The sequence below is a fragment of the Dipodomys ordii genome, unplaced genomic scaffold (genome assembly GCF_000151885.1).
Source record: "Dipodomys ordii isolate 6190 unplaced genomic scaffold, Dord_2.0 Scaffold47, whole genome shotgun sequence".
Classification (NCBI taxonomy): Eukaryota; Metazoa; Chordata; class Mammalia; order Rodentia; family Heteromyidae; genus Dipodomys; species Dipodomys ordii.
In genome coordinates, this window is record NW_012267263.1 from 3,410,703 (window position 1) to 3,436,476 (window position 25,774).

At 44.9% G+C, this 25,774-nt stretch overlaps 1 protein-coding gene across 1 annotated transcript in view; it reads left to right on the plus strand.

The window, feature by feature from the left end:
• Positions 1–24,769, plus strand: part of Cnnm3 (cyclin and CBS domain divalent metal cation transport mediator 3) — a 25,506-nt gene extending 737 nt beyond the window's left edge. Inside the window, exons 2-9 of the mRNA XM_013019726.1 lie at positions 5–671; positions 14,629–14,772; positions 16,306–16,455; positions 16,784–16,953; positions 17,133–17,229; positions 17,544–17,680; positions 18,765–18,900; positions 22,935–24,769. Of these exons, the coding sequence (XP_012875180.1) occupies positions 5–671; positions 14,629–14,772; positions 16,306–16,455; positions 16,784–16,953; positions 17,133–17,229; positions 17,544–17,680; positions 18,765–18,900; positions 22,935–23,002 (1,569 nt within the window). The 3' untranslated portion in view covers positions 23,003–24,769. The remainder of the gene's footprint in view (positions 1–4; positions 672–14,628; positions 14,773–16,305; positions 16,456–16,783; positions 16,954–17,132; positions 17,230–17,543; positions 17,681–18,764; positions 18,901–22,934) is intronic.
• Positions 24,770–25,774: the final 1,005 nt, after the last annotated feature.

The following is a 25,774-nucleotide window of genomic DNA, read 5'->3' on the forward strand; positions in this document are numbered from 1 at the left end:
ACCGGCTCGGCGTTGGGCCGGCTGCGCCTTGGGCGCGCTGCTACTCCTCGCCAGCCTGGCGCAGGCGGCCCTGGCGGTGGTGTTGTACCGCGCAGCGGGCCAACGCGCCGTGCCCGCCGTGCTGGGCTGCGCAGGGCTCGTGTTTCTGGTGGGCGAGGTGCTGCCGGCCGCCGTGAGCGGGCGCTGGGCACTGGCTCTGGCGCCCCGAGCCCTCGGTCTCAGCCGCCTGGCGGTGCTGCTCACCCTGCCGGTGGCGCTGCCCGTGGGGCAGTTACTGGAGATGGCAGCGAGGCCCGGGCGACTACGCGAGCGGGTGCTGGAGTTGGCGCGCGGCGGTGGCGATCCCTACCATGACCTGAGCAAGGGCGTGCTGCGCTACCGGACCGTGGAGGACGTGCTCACCCCGCTCGAAGACTGCTTCATGCTGGACGCCAGCGCCGTGCTGGACTTCGGCGTCCTGGCCAGCATCATGCAGAGCGGTCACACGCGCATCCCAGTGTATGAGGACGAGCGCTCCAACATCGTAGACATGCTCTATCTCAAGGACTTGGCCTTCGTGGACCCCGAAGACTGCACGCCACTCACCACCATCACCCGCTTCTACAACCATCCACTTCACTTCGTCTTTAACGACACCAAGCTAGACGCCGTCCTGGAGGAATTCAAGCGAGGTAAGGAAGGGGATCAGGACCAACTCCCCGTGGAAGGCACCTATTCCAGAAGGCGATGTCATTGAATCTGGGAATGGCTTTTTAAGATATTTAAAAGACTCGTTCAGAGTGAGATGCACTTCTATGGCTTGAGTGGTAGAATGTCAGTCTTGAGCAAAAAAAAAGCTAAGAGACAGCACCCAGACCCTGAGTATGATACAAAGAACAAAGATCACACACCCCTTCATGGGAGCCCTCCTCCCGATTTGGAGAAAGATACTTCTACTTGATTTTTAACACCACTTGAGCTTTATAGTGGAGCAGAATTCGTGGATAGCAGCTAGAAGGACATAGAAAAGGTGAACTCCACATATTCTGATGCTATTATCTGTACACACTTAATATCAAATTAACTGAACTTGAGATGCTCCCATGGTCTTGCTAAGATCTTTGATAGCTTGTTGCCTTCAGAATTGCAGACCAAGGAATGGCATAAGTATTGAGAAAAATTTTATAATGCATGCTGAGTTAATTTCCTCTTGTCGACTGCTGCAACTTTTCCTTTTCCTGTTTTTTCTTTTTAATCTCAATTTTTAATTCTTTTTTCAGAATTCGACCTAAGGTTTCATTCATGCCAGGCCAGTGGTCTACTGCTGAGCTGTCCTGTTCCCTCTTTTTCTTACATTTAAGTAAGGTTTATCAGGTCCTCTCTTAGCTCCACGTTTTTACTGCTTCCTTTCAATATTTTGAGTAACTCCCAGAATTGAAGTCAAAACAGAGCTGGCCGCTGGTGGCCAGCTGTAATCCTATTTAGGAGACTGAGATTGCGGTTCAAAGCCAGATGGGTGAGGAAAGTCCACTGAAACTCTTTATCTCCAGTTAACCATCAGAAAACCGGAAGTGGCAGTGTGGCTCCAAGTGGTATTATGCTAGCCTTGAGCAAAAAAGCTCAGGAACAGTGCCCAGGCCCTGAGTTCAAGCCCCACCCTCACTCTCCACCCCCCAAAAAAGTAAAAACACTGAGGCCGTCTAAAAATGTTAAGGCATTGGTTCTTCTGTAGTCTTCTCTATCCTCATTCTTTGGGGTTCCAGAGCCACCTTGGACAACAGTCATGCTTCTCATCTCTGCATTCCTTTGGGCTGGATTTGTGTATCCCAGGCCAGGCTCTGAATATACTCTATCCTAAAGAGAGTGTGTGATGGGAGGTGCCCTCTGACCTGGGTAGGTGGGAAGTCGTCTGGCCCAAGGTCCAAATAGAAGGATCTCAATGAGCCCTTGAACATCATTAGTGCAGGAAGGCAGGTCTTTGTGAATAAGCACTACATAGTGTGTTGAGTGCTGCTGTGTGCTAGGCTCTGACAGGCCCTCTCTATACCTCGCCTCCTTTCATTCTTGCACACAGCTGGGTATAGCTAAGGAGTGGGCTGATGGCTTGGATTGGCAGCTGTGAACTCTCAGAGGCTCCTGGCCATTTCCTTCAAATATGGCCCTGATCTCCTCTCTGGGGAGGGAACCTGTAGTGGGGTCCACATGGAGGTTCCTGGTGATAAGTAGACTGTTGAAGCTAGTAATCCTAAAGCATGATGTTCTCATGATGTGGGGGCCAGCAGTATGGTCCTTGAGTCAGAAGACTGGGTTCCATTCTATGTCTGCCTATTGAGGTCCTAGGTCCTGGGAAGGTTGTTTAGGAACCTTGCTTAAAGTTTTTAGCTGTTAGTGATGAGTCTATAAAAGAACTGGGGTTGATTTGTAAAATACTTGGGCCTGGTATGCTGCTGGTAGTTAATGCTTGTTAGTAGAGCAAATGCTGGGAGGTGGGGGTTGTAGCTTGGAATTAATTAGTAGATGGAATGAACCTGGAGGTACAGCTGCCATATTTCCCCTCTCCCTCCATTTCCTCTCTCCTCTGTCATTGGTAGTACTGGGAAAAACTTGCTCAGCCATGCCTCCAACCTTGTCTTTTACTAGTCCTGTCTTCTTTAATTGGTTGTTTTTAGGATAAGGTATCTCTTTCCCTCTGTATGAACCTAGGTCACAATCTTATCATATTTAGGCTTGGCTGAGATCACAGAAATTTGCTAACAACCCTGTCCAGTTTTCCTTCACAGAGACCAAGTATCAAGGACTTTCCTACTCAGGCTAGCCTGATACTGTGATCCTCCCAATCTCAGCCTCACTTAGCTTGTAATGACAGGCATATGGGTTGAAAAGTAGTCTCATGAACTTTTCTCCTGGGGCTGGCATCAAGTAGCTAGAATTACAGATGTGACTCAGCTAGACTTCCTTCTTTTTTTTTTGGTCCAGTTGTGGGGCCTGAACTCTAGGCCTGAGCACTGTCCCTCCGCTCTTCAGCTCAAGGCCAGTGCCCTACCACTTGAACCACAGCGCCACTTCCGGCTTTTTTCTTTTTGCTTATGTGGTGCTGAGGAATTGAACCCAGGGCCTCAGGCATGCAAGGCAAGCGCTCTACCACTGAGCCAACTTCCCAGCCGGACTTCCTTCTTTTTTAAGGGAATAGTGTATACATACCACAGTTGTCCCTTTGGTGTTTCAAAGTCTTGTTAACAGGTTTCTTAAGAAAACATTTCCAGCCGGGTGCCGGTGACTCACGCCTGTAATCCCAGCTACTCAGGAGGCTGAGATCTGAGGATCTTGGTTTCAAGCCAGCCAGGGCAGGAAAGTCCGTGAAACTCTTTTTTTTTCCTTTGCTTCTTTTTTTTTAATTGTGAAAATACTGTACAGACGGGTTACAATTACATGGACAAGATAATGAGTACATTTCTTATCAAGCATTGTAGCCTCCTCCTTTGTTTCCCCTTCCCATCCCCCCGCCCCAAACTCTTCTCCAATAAACCACCAGAAAACCGGAAGTGGCGCTGTAGCTCAAGTGGTAGAGTGCTAGCCTTGAGCTGAAGAGCTGAGGGACAGCGCTCAGGCCCAGAGTTCAAGCCCTTCCACCACAAAAAAAAAAAAAAAGAAAGAAAACATTTCCACTGGGCACTGGTGGCTCACGCTTGTAATCCTAGCCACTCAGGAGGCTGAGATCTGAGGATTGCTGTTAAAGCCAGCCTGGGAAGGGAAGGAAGTCTATGAGACTTTTATCTCCAATTAACCACCAGAAACCTAGAAGTGGCGCTGTGGCTCAAGTGGTAGAGCGCTCTCCTTGAGCTGAAGAGCTCAGGGATAATGCCCAGGTCTGGAGTTCAAGCCCCATGACCAACCAAAAAAAAAGAAAAAGAAAAATTCTCACTAGCATTTGGTTTTAGCTGGACTTGTACTTTCTCTGCTTATGAGTAATCACCATACAAGACTTGGAGCAATGGAAGTGGAAGTGTCACCTTTATCTAGAGCTGGTCATGATATTATAGTATGAGGTTGGCGAGAGAGCTGCTTCTGACACACAGGATGAGGTTGGTGAAAGCTGTTTGTTTTCTAACCCCTAAGTGTCAGAATCTTCACTGCAAAGGGTTGACCCAGGATTGTGAGGATCCTAACTGGGAAAAATTTAAATGTCTACAAGTTGGGGTAAGATGAAGGACTTGGACTTGATCCCCAGCACTTGAGCAGAATGGCACCATCTAGTTTCCATCCATCAGTGGCTGGTGAGGGGGACCAGGCAAGTGTACAGTGGCCTGAGATGGAGACCCAGAAGAACATTAGGAGTTGAGTGGGGAAATTTTGCTGGTTGGCTGAGGGTTGTGGGTGGAGTAAGATGTAGAAACTGACAATGTAGCTTAGCTTTCTGCTTGCATTATGGAGTTGTCTTCCTAAGGGTTGGGCCAGGGAGCAGGTGAGCTTTTTTCTTCCATTGGAATTTGTGTTCCTACATTGTCTCAAGAGGCAGGAAGCTGATGAAAATTGTAAGTGACAGACCCAAATGGGAAGTTAAGATCTCTAGTGTAGTAGTGTTCTCTTGAGCCACAGGAATGGAAGAAGTGGTAGAACCACAAAAAGAGGAGATCTAGAGGCTTGGAATATACTGGAAGCTAAAGAAAGAGTCTACTTTCCAAGAGAAAGCTAGAGATCAGGAGCAGAGGGCAGCAGTCAGGATGCCCTTTACATCCCTCCTCCCACTGGTGATTGGGCTTTACATCCTAGGCAAGTGCTTTACCATTGAGCCATACTCCAGTCCCTCATTTGGCCTTTGCAGGAGTAGATTTAGTCATTAGTGATTGGGAGACTGAATGGGACATGTGAATGTAGACAGGCCTAATCACAGCTGCAGAGTGGAGTATGCCTACTGAGGATGGGTAAATGAACCAGGTTGTTCTTGACATGTCATAGGAAAGAAATGTCAAACCCAGGGAAGGCGCTCATGCCTATAATCACATCTACTCAGGAGGCTGAGATCCAATTAACCACTAGAAAACCAGAAGTGGTGTTGTGGCTCAAGTGGTAGAGCATTAGCCTTGAGCTGAAGATCTCTGGGACAGCGTCCAAGCTCAGAGTTCAAGCCCTACGACCGACCAAAAAAAAAAAAAAAGCCAGGGAAGGCCAAGTACAGATGCTCTGTTCTGCTGTAGATGAACTGCTCTGGAGAATCAAGCAGGTTTCAAACATCCTGATCCTGGAGGGTTGGGGGGATTCAGTGCCTTTCTGCTCTAATCAGACTATTTCTAGAAGCTACCTGAGAACATGCTGAAAAGTTTCCTCCTAGAAGCTAGTGATGGAACCTCAAGATCAATTGGGGATCCCATAAGTCCCCTTTAATTCACCCTTGTCCCTACGGTGAATGAAGGCCTTTTTCAGCGTAAAACAACTCTTGTCTTTCTGGTGATGTCCTGGAGCTTTCTCAGCTTTTCTTTCTTTAGTGGATGTCTTCTTTTCCTTGTTAAAGTCCATTTTTATCATACCCTTTTATTCCTTTGCTTAAGAACAAGGGCTATATTCTCTTATATTCTTTGGCAGCACTGGAGTTTAAACTTGGAGACTTGTGGAAGATGCTCTATCACTTAAACACCACTAGTCCTTTTCACTTTACTCATTTTTCCAAATAGGGTCTCATGTTTTTGCCTTGACCAGACTGGACTGTGATCCTTCTGATATCTGCATCCCGATTAGCCAAATATACAGATAAAAGTCACTGCCCAGCTCACATTTCAGTCTTCTGCCTAGCATCCACAGTTGTACTACCTACTGATCATCCTGGCATGAACCCTGGCATCTTGGCCATTCAAAGCCAACTAAATACCATCTGCCCAGGGATTTTGTAAGCTGGTAGAGGAATAAATCTCAGTGCAGATTTGAAATGATGTAGCTATTATTTTGTACACTATTACTTGGAAGAGTAAGTAGAATTGAAGTAAGTGACTTGTATTTTCCATAATGCTGTTGACCTTTGCTGCCTTCTCTGTCAATCCCCAGTAATACTCTTTTTTTTGGGGGGGGTTAGTTGTGGGGCTTGAACTCTGGGCTTGGGCGCTGTCCCTGTGCTCTTCAGCTCAAGGTGAGCGCTCTACCGCTTGAGCCACAGTGCCACTCCGGTTTACTAGTGGTTTATTGGAGATGAGAGTCTCATGGACTTTCCTGTCCAGGCTGGCTTTGAACCACAATCTTCAGATCTCAGCCTCCTGTGTAGCTAGGATTACAGGCATGAGCCACCGGCGCCTGGCTCCAGTAATACTCTTTAAGCCATGAAAAGATTAAAGTGGGTGAACTCCATCCACTTCACCCACTTTGACCCACTGCTTTTAGCAGCTGAGTTCTGGGTTTATTCTCTTGTCAGACACTCAGCTTGTCCCAGCTCGGACAGCTGGGACAAATGTTTGCACATAACTTTTCTCAATGTAGATAAACACAAATGGTAGAGTGCTTGCTTAGGCTATTCCTTGTACCATACACATTAAAAAGTATAGGCATCATGGAAAGGATCTTTCAGCACCTAAATACTTTGAGTACCAATATGCCTATTAACTAAACTTAAAACTCTAAAGTCTTTCCAGTTTTATGGTTATGTTAGCAGATCAGGCCATTTGCACTTGCCCATGACTCCACGGAGCTGGTGCATCAAGAGCATGCAGATGCCCCTTTGAGTGCTGTTAGATGGAGAGTAAGCTATAATCCTTCCAGCTAACTTTCTCTGTATTCCCCTACTGCCTTCTCATAGTTGCTTCCTTGAGCCCTGGACGACCTGTCTGAGATTTAATCACATGGACACTCACTGTTCTGAGATTGTTCTTCTAGGAGCCCCTCTTTCTTCCTTCCAGTTGTGAATCACCCTGGTATAACAGGTCACACCAAATCATATTCTGTTTTCACTGGAGTCTGAGAGCAAGGAATGTCAGCACCATCTTATAAGTAGTCTGCTAAAAGAACTGGCTTCCTTTTTCAGGGAGCTAAGATGAGGCCTGTCAGCTTTGAGGTGACCATTTAGAATGAGGGCTTTGGTTTTAGGAATCCACAGACTGTGTGTCCTGCTCTTGGCCTCTTTGGTCTGGCTTAACCAGTTTGCATTCTGTATCAGAGCAGCCAGGTAGAGCCATTCCCAGCACCATCACCCAGAGTTGGAAAGAATCTGGAAACTGGCACCCTAAGGACCTCTGATCTGTAAGACTGAGCAGAGTTCTCAGGGGCCCTTGGCCTTTTGCTCCTGGGAAGAGGGAGATGACAATATGGTCATTTCTACCTTTTAATTTTTGTCCAAGGATATTAGAGCCTCTTGAAGAATGGTGCTTTATTTAGTTAAGCTCATATGTAAAGTTTGGTTCATCAAAATGTGAGCTTGATTTTTTTTGTTTATTTTGCTTTCCTGAAAAGTTCTAAGAGCAACTAAGCCTCACATGCAGGTGTGGGCTAACTTCTCCCCTCAGCTTTTTCACTAGGTTATGTACTCAGTGCGATATGCCTTAGCCCTGCCCAGCCCTGTCCAGCAGCCCTTCCACTCTCATTGGTGGCTGTGGATCCCTTGAAAGGACTCTTAATTGGATCAAGTTGTGCTGCAAGTATTACACAACAGGTTTTAGAGTCTTAGCATAAAAAAGAGGGTAAGGTATCTGTTATTATTTTTATATTGATTACATGTTGGAATACTATTTGGGCTATATTGGGTGGCTTACAGTATGTTATTAAACTTGATCTTACCTGGTTTTATTTTGGTTGGTTGTGGGGCTTGAACTCTGGGCCTGGGTACTGTCCCTGAGCTCTTCCGCTGAAGGCTAGCACTTGGGCCACAGTGCCACTTCTGGTTTTCTGGTGGTTAATTGGAGATAAGAGTCTCACGGACTTTTCTGCCCAGTCTGAACCACAATCCTCATATCTCAGCCTCCTTAGAGGCTAGGATTATGGGCGTGCCTGAGCCACCAGTGCCCGGCCTGGTTTTTTTTTTTTTTTTGTCAGTCATGGAGTTTGAACTCTGGGTCTGACTGCTGTCTCTTGGCTCAGCTCAAGGCTAGCACTCTACCACTTGACCACAGTGCCACTTCCTTTTTTTATTATTTTAATTTTACTATTTTTAAACTTTTTTCTGGGGCTGGGAAGGTGGCTCAGTGGTAGAGTGCTTGCCTTGCATGCATGAAGCCCTGGGTTCAATTCCTTAGCACCACATAAGCAAAAAGAAAAAAGCCGGAAGTGGCACTGTAGCTCAAGTGGTAGAACGCTAGCCTTGAGCTGAATTGCTAAGGGACAGCGCCCAGGCCCAGAGTTCAGGCCCCACAAAAAAAAAAAAAAAACTTAGTGTACATTAGTTGTGCAAGGGAGAGTGTCATTGTGACAATTCCATATATTATAAATGTATGCTCTTAGTCTAACTTCTTCTGTCACTCTCCTTACCCTTCTTCCCTCGTCTTAAAACAATTTAATCAAGTCTCATTATTTTATTTTCAGACATGTGAACAAACTACTTTAACCATATTCATCCTCATTTGCTCCCTTGTAAGCCCAACTCCCTCATGCTTGTGCCCACTGCCCACAGCAGAGCCTGTTCTATTTTCCTGACATTCAATTTTTAGTGTGTTATTAATTATATTATACCAAGGGGTTTCACCATAGTATTTCAGGCATACATATATCCTGTTTTGCTCAGAATAACCACCTCTTGCTTTCTCTTTCCCCATCCCCATTGATCAACGGCCTTCGTTTAGATGCTTTGTCTTCATACATAGTTGTAGTCTGTCTCAGAATCAGTTTCCCTCTTTCCCTCTTCTCTGCCTCCTAAACAGGTCTCATAGTTAGAACTGTGCTATATATTTATGTGCTTAGGTATATAGGTATGTGTATATGTCCATGAATATGTATGTCTTTTAGATCTAGCTTACACGTACAAACAAAAATTTACAGTAGTTGGCTTTTGAGCTTGACTTGGCTCATCCAAGATGATATTCTCCAGTTCCATACATTGTCCTGCAAATGACATGGTTTTCTTTTTGTTTGGAGCTATATAATGTTTCATTATATATGTTTGTTTATATGTATACACATCACATCTTTATCCATTCATATGTTGTTGGGCACTTAAGCTGATTTTACCATTTGGCTGTTGTGAACAGGGCATACAGATATCATTCATATGCTGATTTATTCTCCTTCATATATTTGCCCAGTAATAGATGGTAGGGTCATAAGGAAGATCTATTTTTAGCTTTTTTTTTTTGCTGGTACCCAGGTTTGAACTCGGGTTCAGGTTTTCGCTTGGCTTTTTCTGCTCATGGCTAGCTCTCTACTGCTTAAACCATGTCTCTAGTCCTGGTTAACTGTAGCTAGAACCTTAGGGACTTTTCTGCTGGTTTTCTAAGCCTGAATTCTCAGATCTCAACCTCTTGGATAGCTAGGTTTATAGGCCTGATCCACTGGCACCCAACTATTTTTAATTTCTTGAGGAACCTTCGTACTGATTACCATAATGGTTGTACTAGTTTACATTCTCACTAGTAGCAAAGAGGGTTCCTTTTTCCCTTGTGTTACTCTCAGTATTTGTTGTTTATTTTCTTGATGATTGCCATGCTGTTTTCTTTTTCTATTAGTTTGTTTGCTGTTGGGGTTTTTCTTTTTTTGTTGGTTGTGGGGCTTGAACTCTGGACCTGGGCGTTGTCCCTGAGCTCTTCAGCTCAAGGCAAGTGCTCTACCACTTTGAGCCACAGCACCATTTCCATTGTTGTGGGTTTTTTTTTGTTGTTGTTGTTGTTTTGTTTTTTGGTACTGTGGTTTAAACTCTGGGCCTGGGTATTATCCCTGAGCCTGTTTGTACTCAACACTAGTGCTATACCACTTGAGCCACAGCACCACTTTCGGCTTTTTCTTTTCTTTTTTTTTTTTTCAAGTCAAGCAGGAACTTGTTTATTATCTCACAGCAAGCATTTTTTTATTTTTATTTTTATTCACTTTCGGCTTTTTCTGAGTAGTTTAGTGGCAACTAAAAGTCTCACAGACTTTCCTGCCCCGGCTGGCTTTGAATCTTGATCCTCAGATCTCATTCTCCTGAGTAGGTAGGTATGAGCCACCAGTTCCCAGCTGGTGATTGCCATTCTCACTGGGGTAAAATAGAGTCTTAGTGTAGTTTTGATTTGTATTTCCTTTATAGCTAAGGGTGTTGAACCTTTCTCCATGTATCCATTCATTTGTGTTTCTTTTTTGGAAAACTGTCTTCAGTTATTTGTTCTTTTGCTATTTTTTGAACACTTTATATATTCTGGATATTGTTATTATTATATACTCTGCACATCCTTTATTTGTTGAATAACTAGCTGGCCAAGACTTTATTCTGTGGATTGTCTCTTGGTTTTGGTAATTGTTTTGCTGTGCAGAAACTTTTTAATTTGATGTAATTTGATAGTTCTAGTTCTTGATTTCTGGACAGTTGGAATCTTATTCAGCAAATAATTTATCTGTGCCTGTAACCTCCAGGTTTTTCTGTTTTCCAGTAGTAGATTAAAGTTTCAGGTTTACTTTGAGGTTTTTGATCCATTTGGAGTTGAATTTTGAACAGGGGTCAAGTTTCAGTCTCCTGCAAATGGATAACCAATTTTCAAAGCACCATTTGTTGAAGAGGCTGTCTTTTCCTCAGGGTATAATATGGCTCCTCTGTTGAAAATTAGATGACTGTGGTTGTATGGTTTTATTCCTGGGCTGTCTGTTCTGTTCCATTAGTCTTTGGGTCTGTTTTTGTGCTGGTAGCAAACTTGTTTTTGTTACTATTGCCCTTTAGTATATTGAGATCCGATATCTCCAAAGCTGCTCTTCTTACTCAGAACTACTTTCATTCTTTTGGTGCTTTTTATGTCTCCATATGAATTTTTTAATTGATTTTTCTATTTCTGTGAGATGACATTGGGACTTGGATGGGTATTGCTTTGAATGTGTAGATTGCTGTGGCAGGATGGCTATTTTTATGATATTGATTCTGCCTATTATTTTTTTTTTTTTGGGTCCGGTCATGGGGTCTGAACTCTGGGCCTGGGCGCTGTCCCTCAGCTCTTCAGCTCAAGGCTAGCGCTCTACCACTTGAGACACAGCGCCACTTCCGGCTTTTTTTCTTTTTGCTTATATAGTGCTGAGGAATTGAACCCAGGGCCTCATGCATGCAAGGCAAGCGCTCTACCACTGAGCCAACTTCCCAGCCCCTGATTCTGCCTATTCTATGAGCATAGGAAAGGAAGTCTTAACCATTTCTGGTCACTTCCTTCAAGGATTTATAGTCTTCTACTCCCTTGGTTAAGTGAATATGTAAGTATTTTGTAGAAAAAAACTATTGTTTTTTGAGTACTGATTTTATATTCTGCTATGTTTCCAAAGTTGTTTTATCAGACCTAGAAATTTTCTGGTGGAGTCTGTAGGCTCTGTTATGTATAGGGTTTTATTATCGGCAAATAGAGCTAATTTGACTTTCTCCTTCCTTAATCCTTTTTATTTCTTTCTCTTGTCTTACTGTCTTCGCTAGGAATTCTAGTACCATATGAATAAGAGGGGAAGAGGGCCACCCTTGGCACCAAGGCTATTTCCAAACTTTGGAGGAAAATTTTCTCTAATAAGATATTGGCTTAAATTTATCATGTATAGCTTTTTAAAATTTCAGGTACATTCCTTCTCTATTCTTAGTATTAGTTTCTTCATTGGATTCTTTTTGGGTGTGTGTGCTGGCCTTTGAACTTGGGGCCTGGGCATTGTCCCTGAGCTGTTTTTTTTTTTTTTTTGCCAGTCCTGGGGCTTGAACTCAGGCCCTTTGTACTGTCCTTGAACTTCTTTTGCTCAAGGTTAGTGCCCTACTACTAGAGCCACAGCACCACTTCTGGCATTTTCTGTTTATGTGGTACTGAGGAATTGAGCCCAGGGCTTCAAGCATGGTAGACAAGCACTCTACCAACTAAGCCACATTCCCGGCCTCCCTGAGCTTTTTTGCTCAAGGTTATCACTCTACCACTTGAGCCACAGCTCCACTTCTGGCTTTTTTGGTGGTTAATTGGAGATAAGAGTCTCATGTACTTTCCTGCCTGGGCTGGCTTTGAACAACAATCCTCAGATCTCAGTCTCATGAGTAGGTAGGATTCCAGGAATGAGTCACCTGTACTGGGTCATCAGAGCTTTATAATTTAAAAAAAAATGTTGAATTTTGTAAAAGGATTTTTTTTGGGGGGGGGTTCTGGTCATGGGGCCTGGGCACTGTCCCTCAGCTCTTCAGCTCAAGGCTAGCGCTCTACCACTTTGAGCTACTTCAGGCTTTTTTCTTTTTGCTTATGTGGTGCTGAGGAATCGAACCCAGGGTCTCATGCATGCAAGGCAAGCGCTCTACCACTGAGCCACCTTCCCAGCCCTAAAAGGATTTTTTTATATCAATGAGGTAATTATATGATTTTTGTTCTTAATCCTTATATGATATACTATATTTATTGATTTACATATGCTAAATCATCCTCACATCCGTGGGATGACACTGACTTGATCATGATGGGTGATACTTTTAATATGTTGTTGAATTCTATTTGCAAGAATTTTATTAAGAATTTTTGCCCTGTGTTGGTCGTTGGTGGCACAAGCCTATAATCCTAGCTACTGAGGATGCTGAGATCTGAGGATTGTGGTTCAAAGAAAGCTCAGGTAAGAAAGTTCATGATACTCTTATCTCAATTAACTGCCAAAAAAGCTAGAAGTAGAGCTTTGGCTCAAGTAGTAGAAGTGCTTAGGGAAAGCCCACAGGCTCTCAGTTCAAGCCCCAGGACCAGTGCACGCACACAGACACAGAAGTTTTGCGTCAATATTTATCAAAGAGATTTTTTTTGCTGTTGTTGGGTGTTTGTGGTTTTGGAATGAGTGTAATACTTGCTCATAGCATGAGTTCAGTGGTGTTCTTTCCTTTTCTATTTAATGAAAGAGTTTGGCGTATTAGTGTTCTATTTATTTATTTATTTTGCCAGTAGTGGGGCCTGAACTCGGCCTGGGTGCTGATCCTGAGCTCTTCAGCTCAAGGCTAGTGCTCTACCATTTGAACCACAGCACCATTTCTGGCTTTTTTTTTTCCTGCTTATGTGGTGCTGAGGAATAGAACCCAGGGCCTCATGCATGCTAGGCAGGCACTCTACCACTGAGCCACCTTCCCAGCCCCTCGTGTTCTTTTTTAAAGATGTGATAGAATGTCAGTGAATCCATCTTGTCTTCTTTGTTAGGAGACTATTATTGCTTCGATGTCATTGCTTGTTATAAGTGGTTCATATCCTCTTGGTTCAGTTTTGGTACATCAACTGTATCTAGAAAATGTATCTATTTCTTCTATATTTTTCAATTTATTTGATTTAGGTTTTCTAAGTATTGTCTCTGTAAGCATTATGCCCACCTGTGGTCCTCAGCTCCACCCAGACCTGAGCTCCTCCCTGCCCTGGAGTTCCCGCCATACAGCTGACCCCTTCCTCTCTCCGCCCAGACCCACATGAACTCCCATCTACCTCACTTTCGACCCCTCAGACCCTGCTGCTACCTAGATAGTGGAGGCTGCCATGTGGTCTCTCTTGGGGCAAACATGGCTCCTCTAATAAACCTTGTGTCTGCCTGCTTTTGTGTAGTCCCCTGGGATGGATGTGACAGATCCCTTTCAGCCTCATGATACTTTGGATATCTTTGATACTTGTTGTTCCCTGTTTCTAATTTTATTCATTTGAGTCTTTTGATTCTTAGCTGTTCAGGAGATTTTAAATTACATGTGTAGCTTGCCTTCTGTTTCTTTCAATAAATGTAAATTCTATGAATAAAGACACTTATTCTGAGTAAATTCCTCAAGATTCCTCAGAACTCTGAGACCTGGGCTTTTTTCAAGATTACATGTCCTCACTAAATGAACCAAATAGTAAGCTAACGAGTTAACATGAGAAAGAAAAAAGAGCAAGGAGGTAAGTTCCCACCTCCAACTCCTTGTCCCTTCACAGTTTGGATTCCAGAGTGACCTGGTTTCACATATCTCCATTCCCTAGACAACTCCCAGAGGACAGCCTTAAGAATTAGGTCATGGTGATACATGCCTATAATCCTAGCACTCCAGGGCTGAAGCAGGAAGACAGTGAATGTGGCTCCACATTGAGGACCTGTTTCAAAAAAAGAAAAGGCTGCTGCGTTATAATTCTGCCTCCTCAGAGGTAGCTCCAGAGGACTGAGGTTCAAGGCCCCACCTGACAGAAAAGACCTTGAGACTCCATCTTCAAGTTGGTAGAGCAACCACAGGCCCTGAATCAAACCCTAGTACTGACAAGAAAAAAAGGAATACCTTTTTCAGAGATCTAACAGGATGGCCAGTTGCCCCCTGGCTCTTTTAGATCATCTCAGGGGAGTCTATAAGCTATGGTTTGGAGCTATATAGACCTGAGGTTAAATCCTAGCTCTGTGGCACTCAAGAAAGCCTCTGAGGTTTCCCTTAGTATATTGAAAGTCTTAAGAACATAGAGAAAAAGTGACTTAGTACCCAGCACAAATGTTAACTTCTGCTGTTGTGGTGAGTTTGCATCAGGGTTGATTAAGAAACATGGAAGCCCTGCAGGCTATAAATGAGTGTCTCCTTCCATACAGGAAAGTCACACCTGGCCATTGTGCAGAAGGTGAACAATGAGGGTGAAGGCGACCCCTTCTATGAGGTCCTGGGCCTGGTCACTTTGGAGGACGTCATTGAGGAGATCATTAAGTCTGAAATCCTGGACGAGTCTGAAGACTACCGTGAGTTTTTACTCCCAGTCATTTTCTGGCTCAACTGGTTCTTCCAGTGTCCTGATACAGTGTCCTGTGTACTAGAGGCTAGTGGATCTCAGTACCACTAGAAACTGTCTGGCTCCCTAGCCTGGCCCCATTCATCTTGTATCTTACCTTCATGGACCAATACTGTTCCCTTGCAGCAGAGTACTTGGACCTCCATGCAAATCATGGCATCCATCATGTAATTCACGTATATGCTTGCAGCTTCCATTAGCAGCCACCCTCATGTTGTAAGGGAATTCAGTCAGTGAGAAACAGAGAAGCCGCTTTTTTTTTTTTTTTTGGTTGTCAGTCATGGCCTGGGTGCTGTCCCTCAGCCCTTCAGCTCAAGATGAACGCTCTACCACTTGAGCCACAGCACCACTTACAATTTTCTGGTGGTTTATTGGAGATAAGAGTCTCACGGACTTTCTTGCCCAGGCTGGCTTTGAACTGTGATTCTAGACCTCAGCCTCCCGAGTAGCGAGGGTTACAGGCATAAGCCACCAGTGTCCAGCGCCAGCAGAACTTTCTATCTAGGGAAGTAGCTCAGGGGTCAGCTTAAACTTTCTATATAGGGTTATACTTAGAAGCTAGAGGCTTAGAGGCAAGTGAATCAAACCTTTTAGGGGAAACTGAAGGCCAGCATTCTCTGTGGCAAAAGCTCTTCTAAGACTAAACAGCATGACATCTACAGTCCAGTGAATGGTCTCCCTTCTAGGCTTTTCAAAGCTGGGTGGAAAGCCCCCTCCACCCAGCAAAGCACCAGGATGACTGTAAAAACAAAGCATATTGCTTAGACCCAGTCTCCTTATTTCATTCATCTCCAAGAAAGTACTCTGTCCTTCATTGTCCTGTCCTGTTCTTTCTTGGTGTTTTTTTCCTAGGTCATCTATTCAAAAACAGATGCTGGGCTGGGAAGGTGGCTGAGTGGTAGAGTGCTTGCTTTGCATGCCTGAGGCCTGGGTCCCACTCCTCAGCACCACATAAGCAGAAAAAGCTGCAAGTGGCGCTATGGCTCAAGTGGTAGAGCGCTAGCCTTGAGCTGAAGAGCTCAGGGACAGGGCCCAGGTGCAGAGTTCAGGCCCCACAACCATCAAAAAACAAAAACAAAAAACAGCTGCTGCCATTTGTTATTGGTGATCCTCAATAACATATTTTCCAGTGGGGGAGACCTTGAGGTCTCCCAAGAAGGCCTACTATTGTATACAAACTGCTTTATTCATAACATTATTGTCTCCAGGAGAACTAGGCCATAGAAGGGAGCTGTACTTCCTTGGTGCATATTTGGAATGTGGGTCAAACGCCCTTGGGGTATATGTAGTCCTGTGTGGAGAATGACTACCAGGTACCTTGGAGGGAGCAGGGCTAAGATGTGTCCATGGGACTCTTGTTTTTGTCTTCTCATAGGTTCCCCAGGCCCTAGTAGAAAGACAAAGGGAACAGGGTGTCTTGGTTTGGTTGTGTTCATTGGACCAATTGCTGATGCCTATACATGCCTTCTTCTCACTAATGCAGGAGCTGATACAATGAAGAAGAAGTCTGTTCCCCTGAGTGCCCCGCTAAAGCGGAAGGAGGAATTCTCCTTGTTCAAGGTGTCTGATGATGAATATAAAGTAAAAATCTCACCCCAGCTGCTCCTAGCCACCCAACGCTTCCTTTCCAGAGGTGAGGGAAAGAGTGGTCCTTATCAATTCTCTCACAGTCCAGTGGCAGACACTAATTCTGGCTCCCTGTCATGGTGTGCAGAAGCTCAGAAGAGAGCATTTCTGCTTCCCTGTGCAGCTGAGGTGTGGCACACATGGGCAAAAACAGTGCTGGGCTGGGGCTCCCTGAGGTGTTGTGTGGCTGGGGAGCCTTAGCTGGCCTGGATGTATGCTCTGCCCAGCTCTTTTGTGTGAATGTAACAGTTTAGAGGCTTGCTGAGGAGAGCATAGAAGGTGACAGGCCACTTGGGCCCTAGTGGACACTGTCCCTTTCTCCCATTATGGGGCAGAGGTGGATGTGTTCAGCCCACTGAGAATCTCCGAAAAGGTCTTGCTGCACTTGCTGAAGCATCCCAGTGTGAACCAGGAGGTGAAGTTTGATGAGAGCAACCGCCTGGCTGCACATCATTACCTGTACCAGCGTAGCCAGCCAGTGGACTACTTCATTCTCATCCTGCAGGTAAGCCTCCCCCATCCTCAGAAATGCAGGGAGAGTCCTTGAGGAGTGGTAGGGAGAGAGGGACATCCAGTTACCCACCCCTGGATAATTAAGGGCAATAGTTTATCCCTGTACTCCCTTCTGATGGGAAAGATAATCTGCCTACCTCTTTTGTCTCCTCATCTTCCCCACTCCCTCAGGGCAAGGTTGAGGTGGAGATTGGAAAGGAGGGCCTGAAGTTTGAAAATGGGGCCTTCACCTACTATGGAGTGTCTGCCTTGACAGCACCATCCTCAGGTGAGCTATGTCCCCTGTAGCTTAGGGCTGGTGTCATGGTCTGCAGATTCCCCCTCCCCGCCCCCCTTGGTGGCTCTCTAGCTTCCCTGAGAGCCCATTGCTCCCACACCAATGTTCCTTGTCTCTGTGCTACATAGAGGGCACCGCAACATTTCTTCCTTCTTCATCTTCATGACCCACCCTATTCCTGGAAACCTTCCTCAGATGTGTCCTCTACTCTTTCCTAGGTCTCCACCTATCCCTACAAGGGTGATTTTGTGGATAGTTCTTAGAAACAGTTCAGTTGAAACATCACTGATTATTCCTTTTCTTAGTTCACCAGTCCCCAGTCTCCTCGCGACAGCCTACTCGCCATGACCAGCAGCCCGAGCCATTAGAGAGCAGTATCCGTTCCTCAGCATACTGTCCTGACTATACTGTGCGGGCCCTCTCTGACTTGCAGCTCATTAAGGTAACTACTTGGACTACTCATTGGTGTTGGCTTTAATTAGTTTGCTGTCTCCAGGGGACTAGTCTAGCTGGTTACAGTGTATATATGCAGAGTAAACTAAATGACTCTCCCAAGATTATACCTGTTCTTTTTCCTAAATGATGAGGCTCTACTCTGTGGATGGCTATGGACCATCCATGTGGGTCTGCCTCCAGGCCTCAAATATGATCTCCATTGGAACTTGTGGAGTACTAATATCATCAATTAGTTGACCAAAGGGGTTTTGCTCTGATATGTTCTGTTTTAACATGCATACAGTACCTTAATCATACTCAGATGCTCTGTGGAGATCTCAAGAACACTTGGCTTGTGCCAGGCACAAGTGGCTCATACCTCTAATGCTAGCTACTCAGGAAACAGATCAGGATTGAAATTTAAGGCAAGTCTATCAAAAAGTTCATAAGATCCCATCCCAGTCAATAATAGCTAGGCATTTTGGTGCATACCTAATATCCCAGCTATATGGGAAGCTGATGGGGAAGATCAAGATTTCAGGTCAGCCCTGGCAGAAGAGTTCTTAAGACCCCAACAGAAAAAGTTAGGCATGGTGGCACATACCTGTTATCCCAGCTAGAACATAACTAGGAAGGTAGTTGTCCAGGGTGGCCTGGGGCCAAAAGAGCAAACCATATCTCAAAGCCAGAGCAAAAAGGGCTAAAGGTATGGCCCAAGCAAGTACTAGGCATAGCAAAGCATAAGGCCCTGAGATCAAAACTCAGGACAAAAAAGACCCAGTATAGTAAAAAACAAAAAAGCACTTGGGGAAGTGGAGCTGTGGTTCAAGTGGTAGAGCACTTGCCTTGATCTGAAGAGCTCAGGGACAGCTCAGGCCCAGAGTTCAAGCCCTATGACTGACAAAGAGAAAAAGGAAAGAAAAGAAAGCACTTGTTGGTTCCAGGGCTTTCTCTGCACTTCACTAGCTTAAAGTTCTTCCTTTGTCCTTGTGCTGCCTGTCTAGTGAAGGTCAGAAGTGAGCCCTTGTTTATGCCTTACTAGCAGATTCTACTTCACATACTGTGCCTGCTGGGTAACACCTGCCTTCCAGGTTACACGACTGCAGTACCTCAATGCACTCCTGGCTACCCGAGCACAGAGCCTGCCGCCGTCCCCTGAGAATTCTGACCTGCACGCCATCCCAGGCAGTCAGACCAGGCTCCTTGGTGACAAATCTGCTGCAGCAGGTAAGCACCCCATGTGGCACATCTTGCAGTGTTGGCACACAGAGGGCAAGTGAAATTGCTACTTCTCAGTGCTTATACAGAGACCTGCTTACTGTTCTCCCCTGCCTTGTATTCTGCTGCCTCCATTTCTCTTCCCATTCTTTGCCTTCTGGCTGCCTGAGTAGTTTGGATGACACCAAGCTATAGACCAACTGGCACTCAAAATAGATCATATTAAGCCAGTATTTTCTCCCGAGGGCCTTTTAGAATTGTCTTAGAGTAGTTGATAATAGGAAATAGCAAGTTCAGACATTCTTCTGGCCATTAAGGTTATGTCACCTGGACAATGAAGTTTTTCTTTGTTAGTTTGGCTCAGAATAGCATTTGCCCAGGAGTTGGGGCAGCACATGCCATTGGTGAAGGACCATTTCATCTGGATCCACGGTGTATAGAAAGGGCATAGGCACCTGGGGCTGACCCGTGAAGTCAGGTGTGGTGGGATCAGGGTGGTGGAAAGCCCAGCCTCCTGTTGTTGTGATTCATAGTAGTTTAGTAGTCCTAGTGTTGAATTGGAAATTGCCAGGCTGGGGTTTCTGGAAAAGCTGTGGGAGGCATGCAAGCTGCTTCCTCACCCCACCATGCTAACATGACATAAATGGGCTTTGACTGAGCATTTACTCGGTGGATACCACACTAAGAACCATCTCTGTATGTACTCGAGGCCTTTGCACTGTCCTGGGAGGTGGGAATTGTTGAACTATCTTACAGATGAGGAATGGAAGTCAAAGGGCGGGCCTAGGCCTGGACAGCCTCCCTGAGACTTCCCTATGTGATCACTTAGACCTATGCTTGAGAACACAAATATGTGTTTATAGTAGGAACCAGTTTTCTGGATTCTGAGGTAGCATGCAGGTGCAAGGCAGAGACTTATACTATGAGCCACTGTGATGGATGGTTTAGTCCCTATGGGTTCCAGCTCTGAGTGTTGAGAAAAGGAGACAATAGTTGAGAGCCCTGTTTCTTTCTTTTCTTTTTTTGTCGGTTGTGGGGCTTGAACTCTGGGCCTGAGTGCTGTCCCTCAGCTCTTCAGCTCAAGGAGAGCGCTCTACCACTTGAGCCACAGTGCACTTCTGGTTTCCTGAGTGGTTTATTGGAGATAAGAGTCTCACGGATTTCCCTGCCTGGGCTTTAAACTGCGATCCTCAGATCTCAGCCTCCTGAGTAGCTAGGATTACAGGTGTGAGCCATTGGCATTCAGCTAGGACTTTCTTTCTTTCTTTCTTTTTATTGTAAAAATACTGTATAGAGGGGTTACAATTACATGGGCAAGATAATAAGTACATTCTTATCAAGCATTGTAGCCTCCTCCTTTGTTTTCCCTTCCTATCCCTTCCCCCCCATCCCCCCCCACTACCCAATCCTTCCCCCCCCCCAACAAAGTTGTAAAGTTTGTTTTTGACATAACGACTTGTACATCTTCTAGGGCCTTATTTTTTAAGTGCTGGCTCTGAGTATACTTTCTAAAGGACTGTCTACTTAGATGAGCTGAACCTCTTAGGGTTGGTATTATAAGGAGCTCCTGATTCAGAATTTCACATCAGCATGTTTTCCTTGCCAAATTTTTTTTCCAAATATAAGCCATTTGGCTTTATTTTTCTTACACTGGAGCCTTTTCTGGCTCTATTTGCTACTCATACTATATATTTTGTTCACGGTACAGACCTAATTTGGTGCCTCTTTTGTCACATGTCCAGAAATTCCATTATTTTGATTTTTTACTGCTGTTGTACTTGAAATTGAATCCGGAATCATTTTTGTATTATAGGGCTTCATAGTTAGGTAATTCTAGGTAAATGCACTACCACTTGATCCATACCCCTAGTCGGAACCCAAACTACTTAGGCAAATACTGTACCACTAAACTATACCCCTAGTTCATCGAGATTTTTTTTTTTAAAAAAACTTCTTGGTGCCAGGTGCCAGTGACTCAAACCTATCCTCCTTAAGAGGCTGAGATCTGAGAATTGAAGATTGGAGCCAGCATGAGCAGACAGTTCCTTGGGATCCTTATCTCTAGCAAAAAGCTGGAAATAGGGCTGGGAAGGTGGTTAGCAGTTGAATGCTTACCTAGCATGCACGAAGCCCTGGGTTCAATTCCTCAGTATCACATACACAGAAAAGGCTGGAAGTGGTGCTGTGGCTCAAGTGGTAGAGCCCTAGCCTTGAGCAAAAGGAGCTCAGGGACAGTGCCCAGGCCCTGAGTTCAAATTCCAGAACTGTCAAAAAAAAAAAAAAAAGCCGGAAGTGGAGTCATAGCTTAAGTAGCAGAGTACAGCTGTGAGTAGAAAAAGCTGAGCAAAAGCACAAGGCCTTGAGGTCAAGCCCCACTACTGGCATTTAAAAAAAATCTCTTGGGCAGGGCCTCAGTGGGTCATGCCTATAATCCTTGCTACTTAGGAGGTTGAGATCTGAGGATCACAGTTCAAAGCTAGCCTGGGCAGGAAGTCTGTAAGACTCTTATGTCCAATCAACCACTGGAAAACCGGAAGTGGCCCTGTAGCTCAGAGTGCTAGCCTTGAGCAAAAGAGCTCAGAGATGGATGGTGTCCAGGCTCTTGAGTTGAAGCCCCACAACTGACCCCCCCCCCCAAAAAAAAAAAAAACTCCCTTGGCTTCAAGCTACTCATTGGGCTGTTGTGTAAGAGTATGAGAGATGTAAAATGGCTTTGTGGGTTATTTTCTCTTTGTGATGAATTAACCACTATTCTGTCAACATAATGATGTTGGTTATTTTTACCTGTTGATTATTTTCAATAATACATTTGTTCCTAGTGAGGCTTGCCTGTTACCTTTTTGTTCATTGCCTGAACTCTCAAGAGTCTTCTGTGTTTAGCTCTGTTAGTTTGGCATTTCACTTCCCTGAAGAGCTTAGTGTCATTGCCTACGTGGAGGTTTGGGGTGGGGCATTGTTCATGGTTTAGGTAACAACATTCCCTGGAAACTTGAGTATTAGATCTCTGGTAGACAAGTATCTTTATTGAAATACTTGGAAGAAACAATCCTCTAAAATTCCCTGCAACAAGCTGGCAGAATGTGGTTCAAGGGCCAGATCTGGCTGGCTGTATTCTTTTAAATAAATATTTCACTGGAACTCATTTATTTATGGATTGCATGTGGCTGCCTCTAAGTGGCAACAGCAGACTTGCATCGTTGTGACATAGCCCAAGTTACATGAAAAGTCTAAAATACTAGTTTTACTGAAGGTTTTCTGATGACTGACCTCGCATTCAGATTCTGAATAAGCCCTCCATGTGGCCTGTTTTCCACACCACTGAGCTTAGTGACTTCCCTCTGTGAGCTTGCACAGCAGCCTTGGGTACCTGTGTGGTGCATGGTCCTCTCCAGCCTTCCCCTGTGGTGTTGCAGAACTGGAGGCTGGCCATTGCTCAATAGCTTGTCTATTCTCTCTCTGTCTCTCTCTGCTCTCTTTAGCCTTCCCAGTAGACCTTTCCCTCTTTGGCACATTTGGAAACTGCAGTTGATAACTGACTGTGGACTAGTGAGCAATTTTTTGTTTTAAGAAAACATCAAGGTAAACATCTCCTTTGTTTTCTCTTTGCTTTGCTTCCCCACCCTTAGGCTGCTGCTGGGCACTATAGACAGCTAGCTCCCCAGGCAGGGAGGCACTTCTGGGGTGGGGTGTGTGTGGGAGAGGTAGAGTTGCATTTCACCATCTGGAAAACATACAGGAGACCCACAAGCTACAGGAAGTTTTCCAGGACAGTGTGCTTGATCCTCCAGGGCAGCTTCCTCTTGCCCAGTATAGTGGCCCGAGTCTCCTGGGGTCAGATATCTTCATCCTTCGTGGTGGTCATCCTTCGTAGATAAAATCTGTCCTTGGAATGGTTTTCTCTTGTGAGAACAAGTTAGGCTGATCACGTTTCTAACCAGTTACTCCTTGCCCTTCCCTGTTCTCAGGATTTAGCACTTGGTTTTCTTAGACTTTGCTCCATTTATCAGCTTAGATGTTTATTCTCCTTTTCCTCTTTCCTCTAGGGTCCAATCACAGCAGCAAGCCTGGCATCCCAGTGGAGGAGAGCCCTGGGCGGAACCCAGGAGTTTAACTGCTTGCCAGGCAGCCCTGAGCTGGGGAACAGACAAGCATGTGGGGTTGCTGGAGGGAGCCAAGCAGAAGCTTCATGCCAGCACGTCCCTACCTCTCCAGGCCACGTTTTAGATGGCCCTTATAGGTATGGGTCCTGAGCTTCCTCAGTGCCAGGAGTCATCAGCAGGCCCTAGCCTCCTTTTGGAGATGGGGTCAGCCAAGTATAGCCCTCTAGGAGCCTGATTTTGGAAGGAATGAAAGGAACATTATCTCTAGTCCCTGAGGCCCAGATCCTCTTCCCCTAACACCAGTGCAGTGTATTTATACCTCTCAGAGCCAGGTGCCATGTGGGTGCACAATTCCTGCCTTTATGTTGCCCTGCCCAAACCCTCTGCTGCTGGCAGCACTTTCTCAGCAAACTGAGGGTACTAGGTCTGGCTGGGGGTTCAAATCCATGGCTTTGTCCCTTGTCCCTGGTGTACTTTCTGGCTCCCCTTATAATGCCATGCTTTCATTCATGTGCTCTAGCCTCTCATGTGCCAAATGTAGAAAGCATGCTTTCCCACAAGCCTGTGCCTCCTGCTCCCTCCCATGGAGGTGGCTTTTCTGACCCCTTCTGGAGTCACAAGCAACAAGCTGGCCCTCAGTGGTGCTGAGGCTTAGCCGGCATAGCCCGTGGGTCCGTCACTCCCACCTACTGTGTGTAGTTGCCACTTAACAGTATTGCCCATTTCTGAGTTTTGAGAGGTCACATGTGGGAGGCAGGGGTCTTTCTGCTGGACCTAATGTTGTCTAACCCCAGGGATAGTGACCACCTGCTGTACCTACCTTTCTCATAGGCCTCCAGGGAGGTGTGCTGTAACTGGCATGGAGAGCAGCAAGGGAGGGAAAGATGGTTTATGAACCATGTGCAACCTTGTCACCTTTCTCTTAAAAAAAGGAATTCAAGGTTTTCTTATATCTGAAACATTTCAAATTCTTTGTATGTTCCTTAGCAATGTGGTGTTGGAGAAGTGGAACAAGAAGGCATTTGTCTTTTTTTGTAGTTTACCTAAATTTTCCATCCCCTTTTCAGCTATGTGTAACCTGGGGCATCACAGAGACATGGGACCATAGATTGGGAAGGAATTGAGGAATTCTGGAACTTTCCTTGAAGGATTTGGGCTCTTATAAATGGGGCTGAAGGCCAAAATTGCAGTTGTGTGCTCTCCGAGGAGTTGTTTTCAGGGAATATGCTCTTAAGAACAAATTCAGGTAGGAAATACTTTAAACGCATTTCCAGAACACAAGTTCTGAACCTCGGCTGTAACCTCAGACCCACCTGGCAAATTTAAAATGCTCATACCTAGGTCTACTCCCGGGGCTTCTCGTTTAATCATTCAGAGCACCAGGGTTTTAGTTTTGGAATAGTTTTAGGCTCACAGAAACATTCTGTACACCACATTCCCAGTTTCCTCTAGTTGCAGCATTTCACATAACATTGGTACTTTTTCAAAACTAAAATAACATTGGTGCAATACTCTTTATGGACTTTATTTGGATTTTACCATTTTTTTCCAGTAATGTCCTTTTTCTGTTGCAAGATGTAGTGTAGGATACCAAGTTGCACTTAGAGCTAATGCTTTCATTTTCCCCTTTGTTTTGAAATCATTATAGATTTAATAAGAAGTTACAAAGATGGAGGTCCCATGCACCTTTAACCTAGTTTTCCTCAATGGTTATATCTTTTTTTTTTTTTTTTTGCCGGTTGTGGGGCCTGAACTCTGGGCCTGGGTGCGGTCCCTCAGCTCTTCAGCTCAAGACTAGCATTCTACCACTTGAGCCACAGTCCAACTTCTGGCTTTTTCTGCTTATGTGGTGCTGAGGAATCGAACCCAGGGCCTCATGCATGTAAGACAAGCACTCTACCACTGAACCACCTTCCCAGCCCTGGTTATATCTTATAGAATTATAATACAGTATCAAAACCTGGATTTTTGACAGTGGTGGAGTATGACCATAGAAGTCTACATCATTTGGCATTTGCAGATCTATAGAATTCCTGCCCTAGTCCAATACAGCCCTGTCCTATCACCATCAGGATCCCCACAAACTGCCCTGTTAGAGCCAATATGCCCTTTGCCCCAGTCCTTGGCAACCACTATTTTCATCTTTTTTTTTTTTTTTTTTGTCATTTCAAGAATGTTGTATAAATGGGATAAATTAGTATGTAACTATTTGGGATTACTTTTTTCAATTAACGTAATTCTCTGGAGGTTCATCCAGGTCCTTTTGTGTGACAGTGGTTCATCTTTTTATTGCCAAGTGCTATTCCATGGTATACTTGTTGACCGTCAAAGGATATCTGGATTTTCAGTTTTGGGCTATTCCAAATAAAGCTGCTATGAACATTTATGTACAGGTTTCAGTGTAAATATTAGTTTTCTCTGGGAAGTCCACTAATTTTTCTGTAGAAATCTAAGTCCTTGATCCCAAAATTTGTCTTTTTTACCCCCTACATTTTTTTTTACATTTAAATTTTGGTCTATTTTGTAAAATGTGTGACTCAGTACCTTTTTTTTTTTTTTTTAACTACATGCCTGGGCCTTACTCTGTGACTTGGGCTTGCCTCCTGCCTCAGCTTCTCTGTGCTGTCATTACAGGTGTGTATCACTATACCTGGCCTTTGAAGTAGAGCAGTACTTGGGTTTGAACTCAAGGAATTATGCTTGCTAGGCATGTCCTACCATTTGAGCCTTATGCCTACCCTCTTTGCTGTGGTCTAGACCAGTCTTACACTTGCTATATGGCT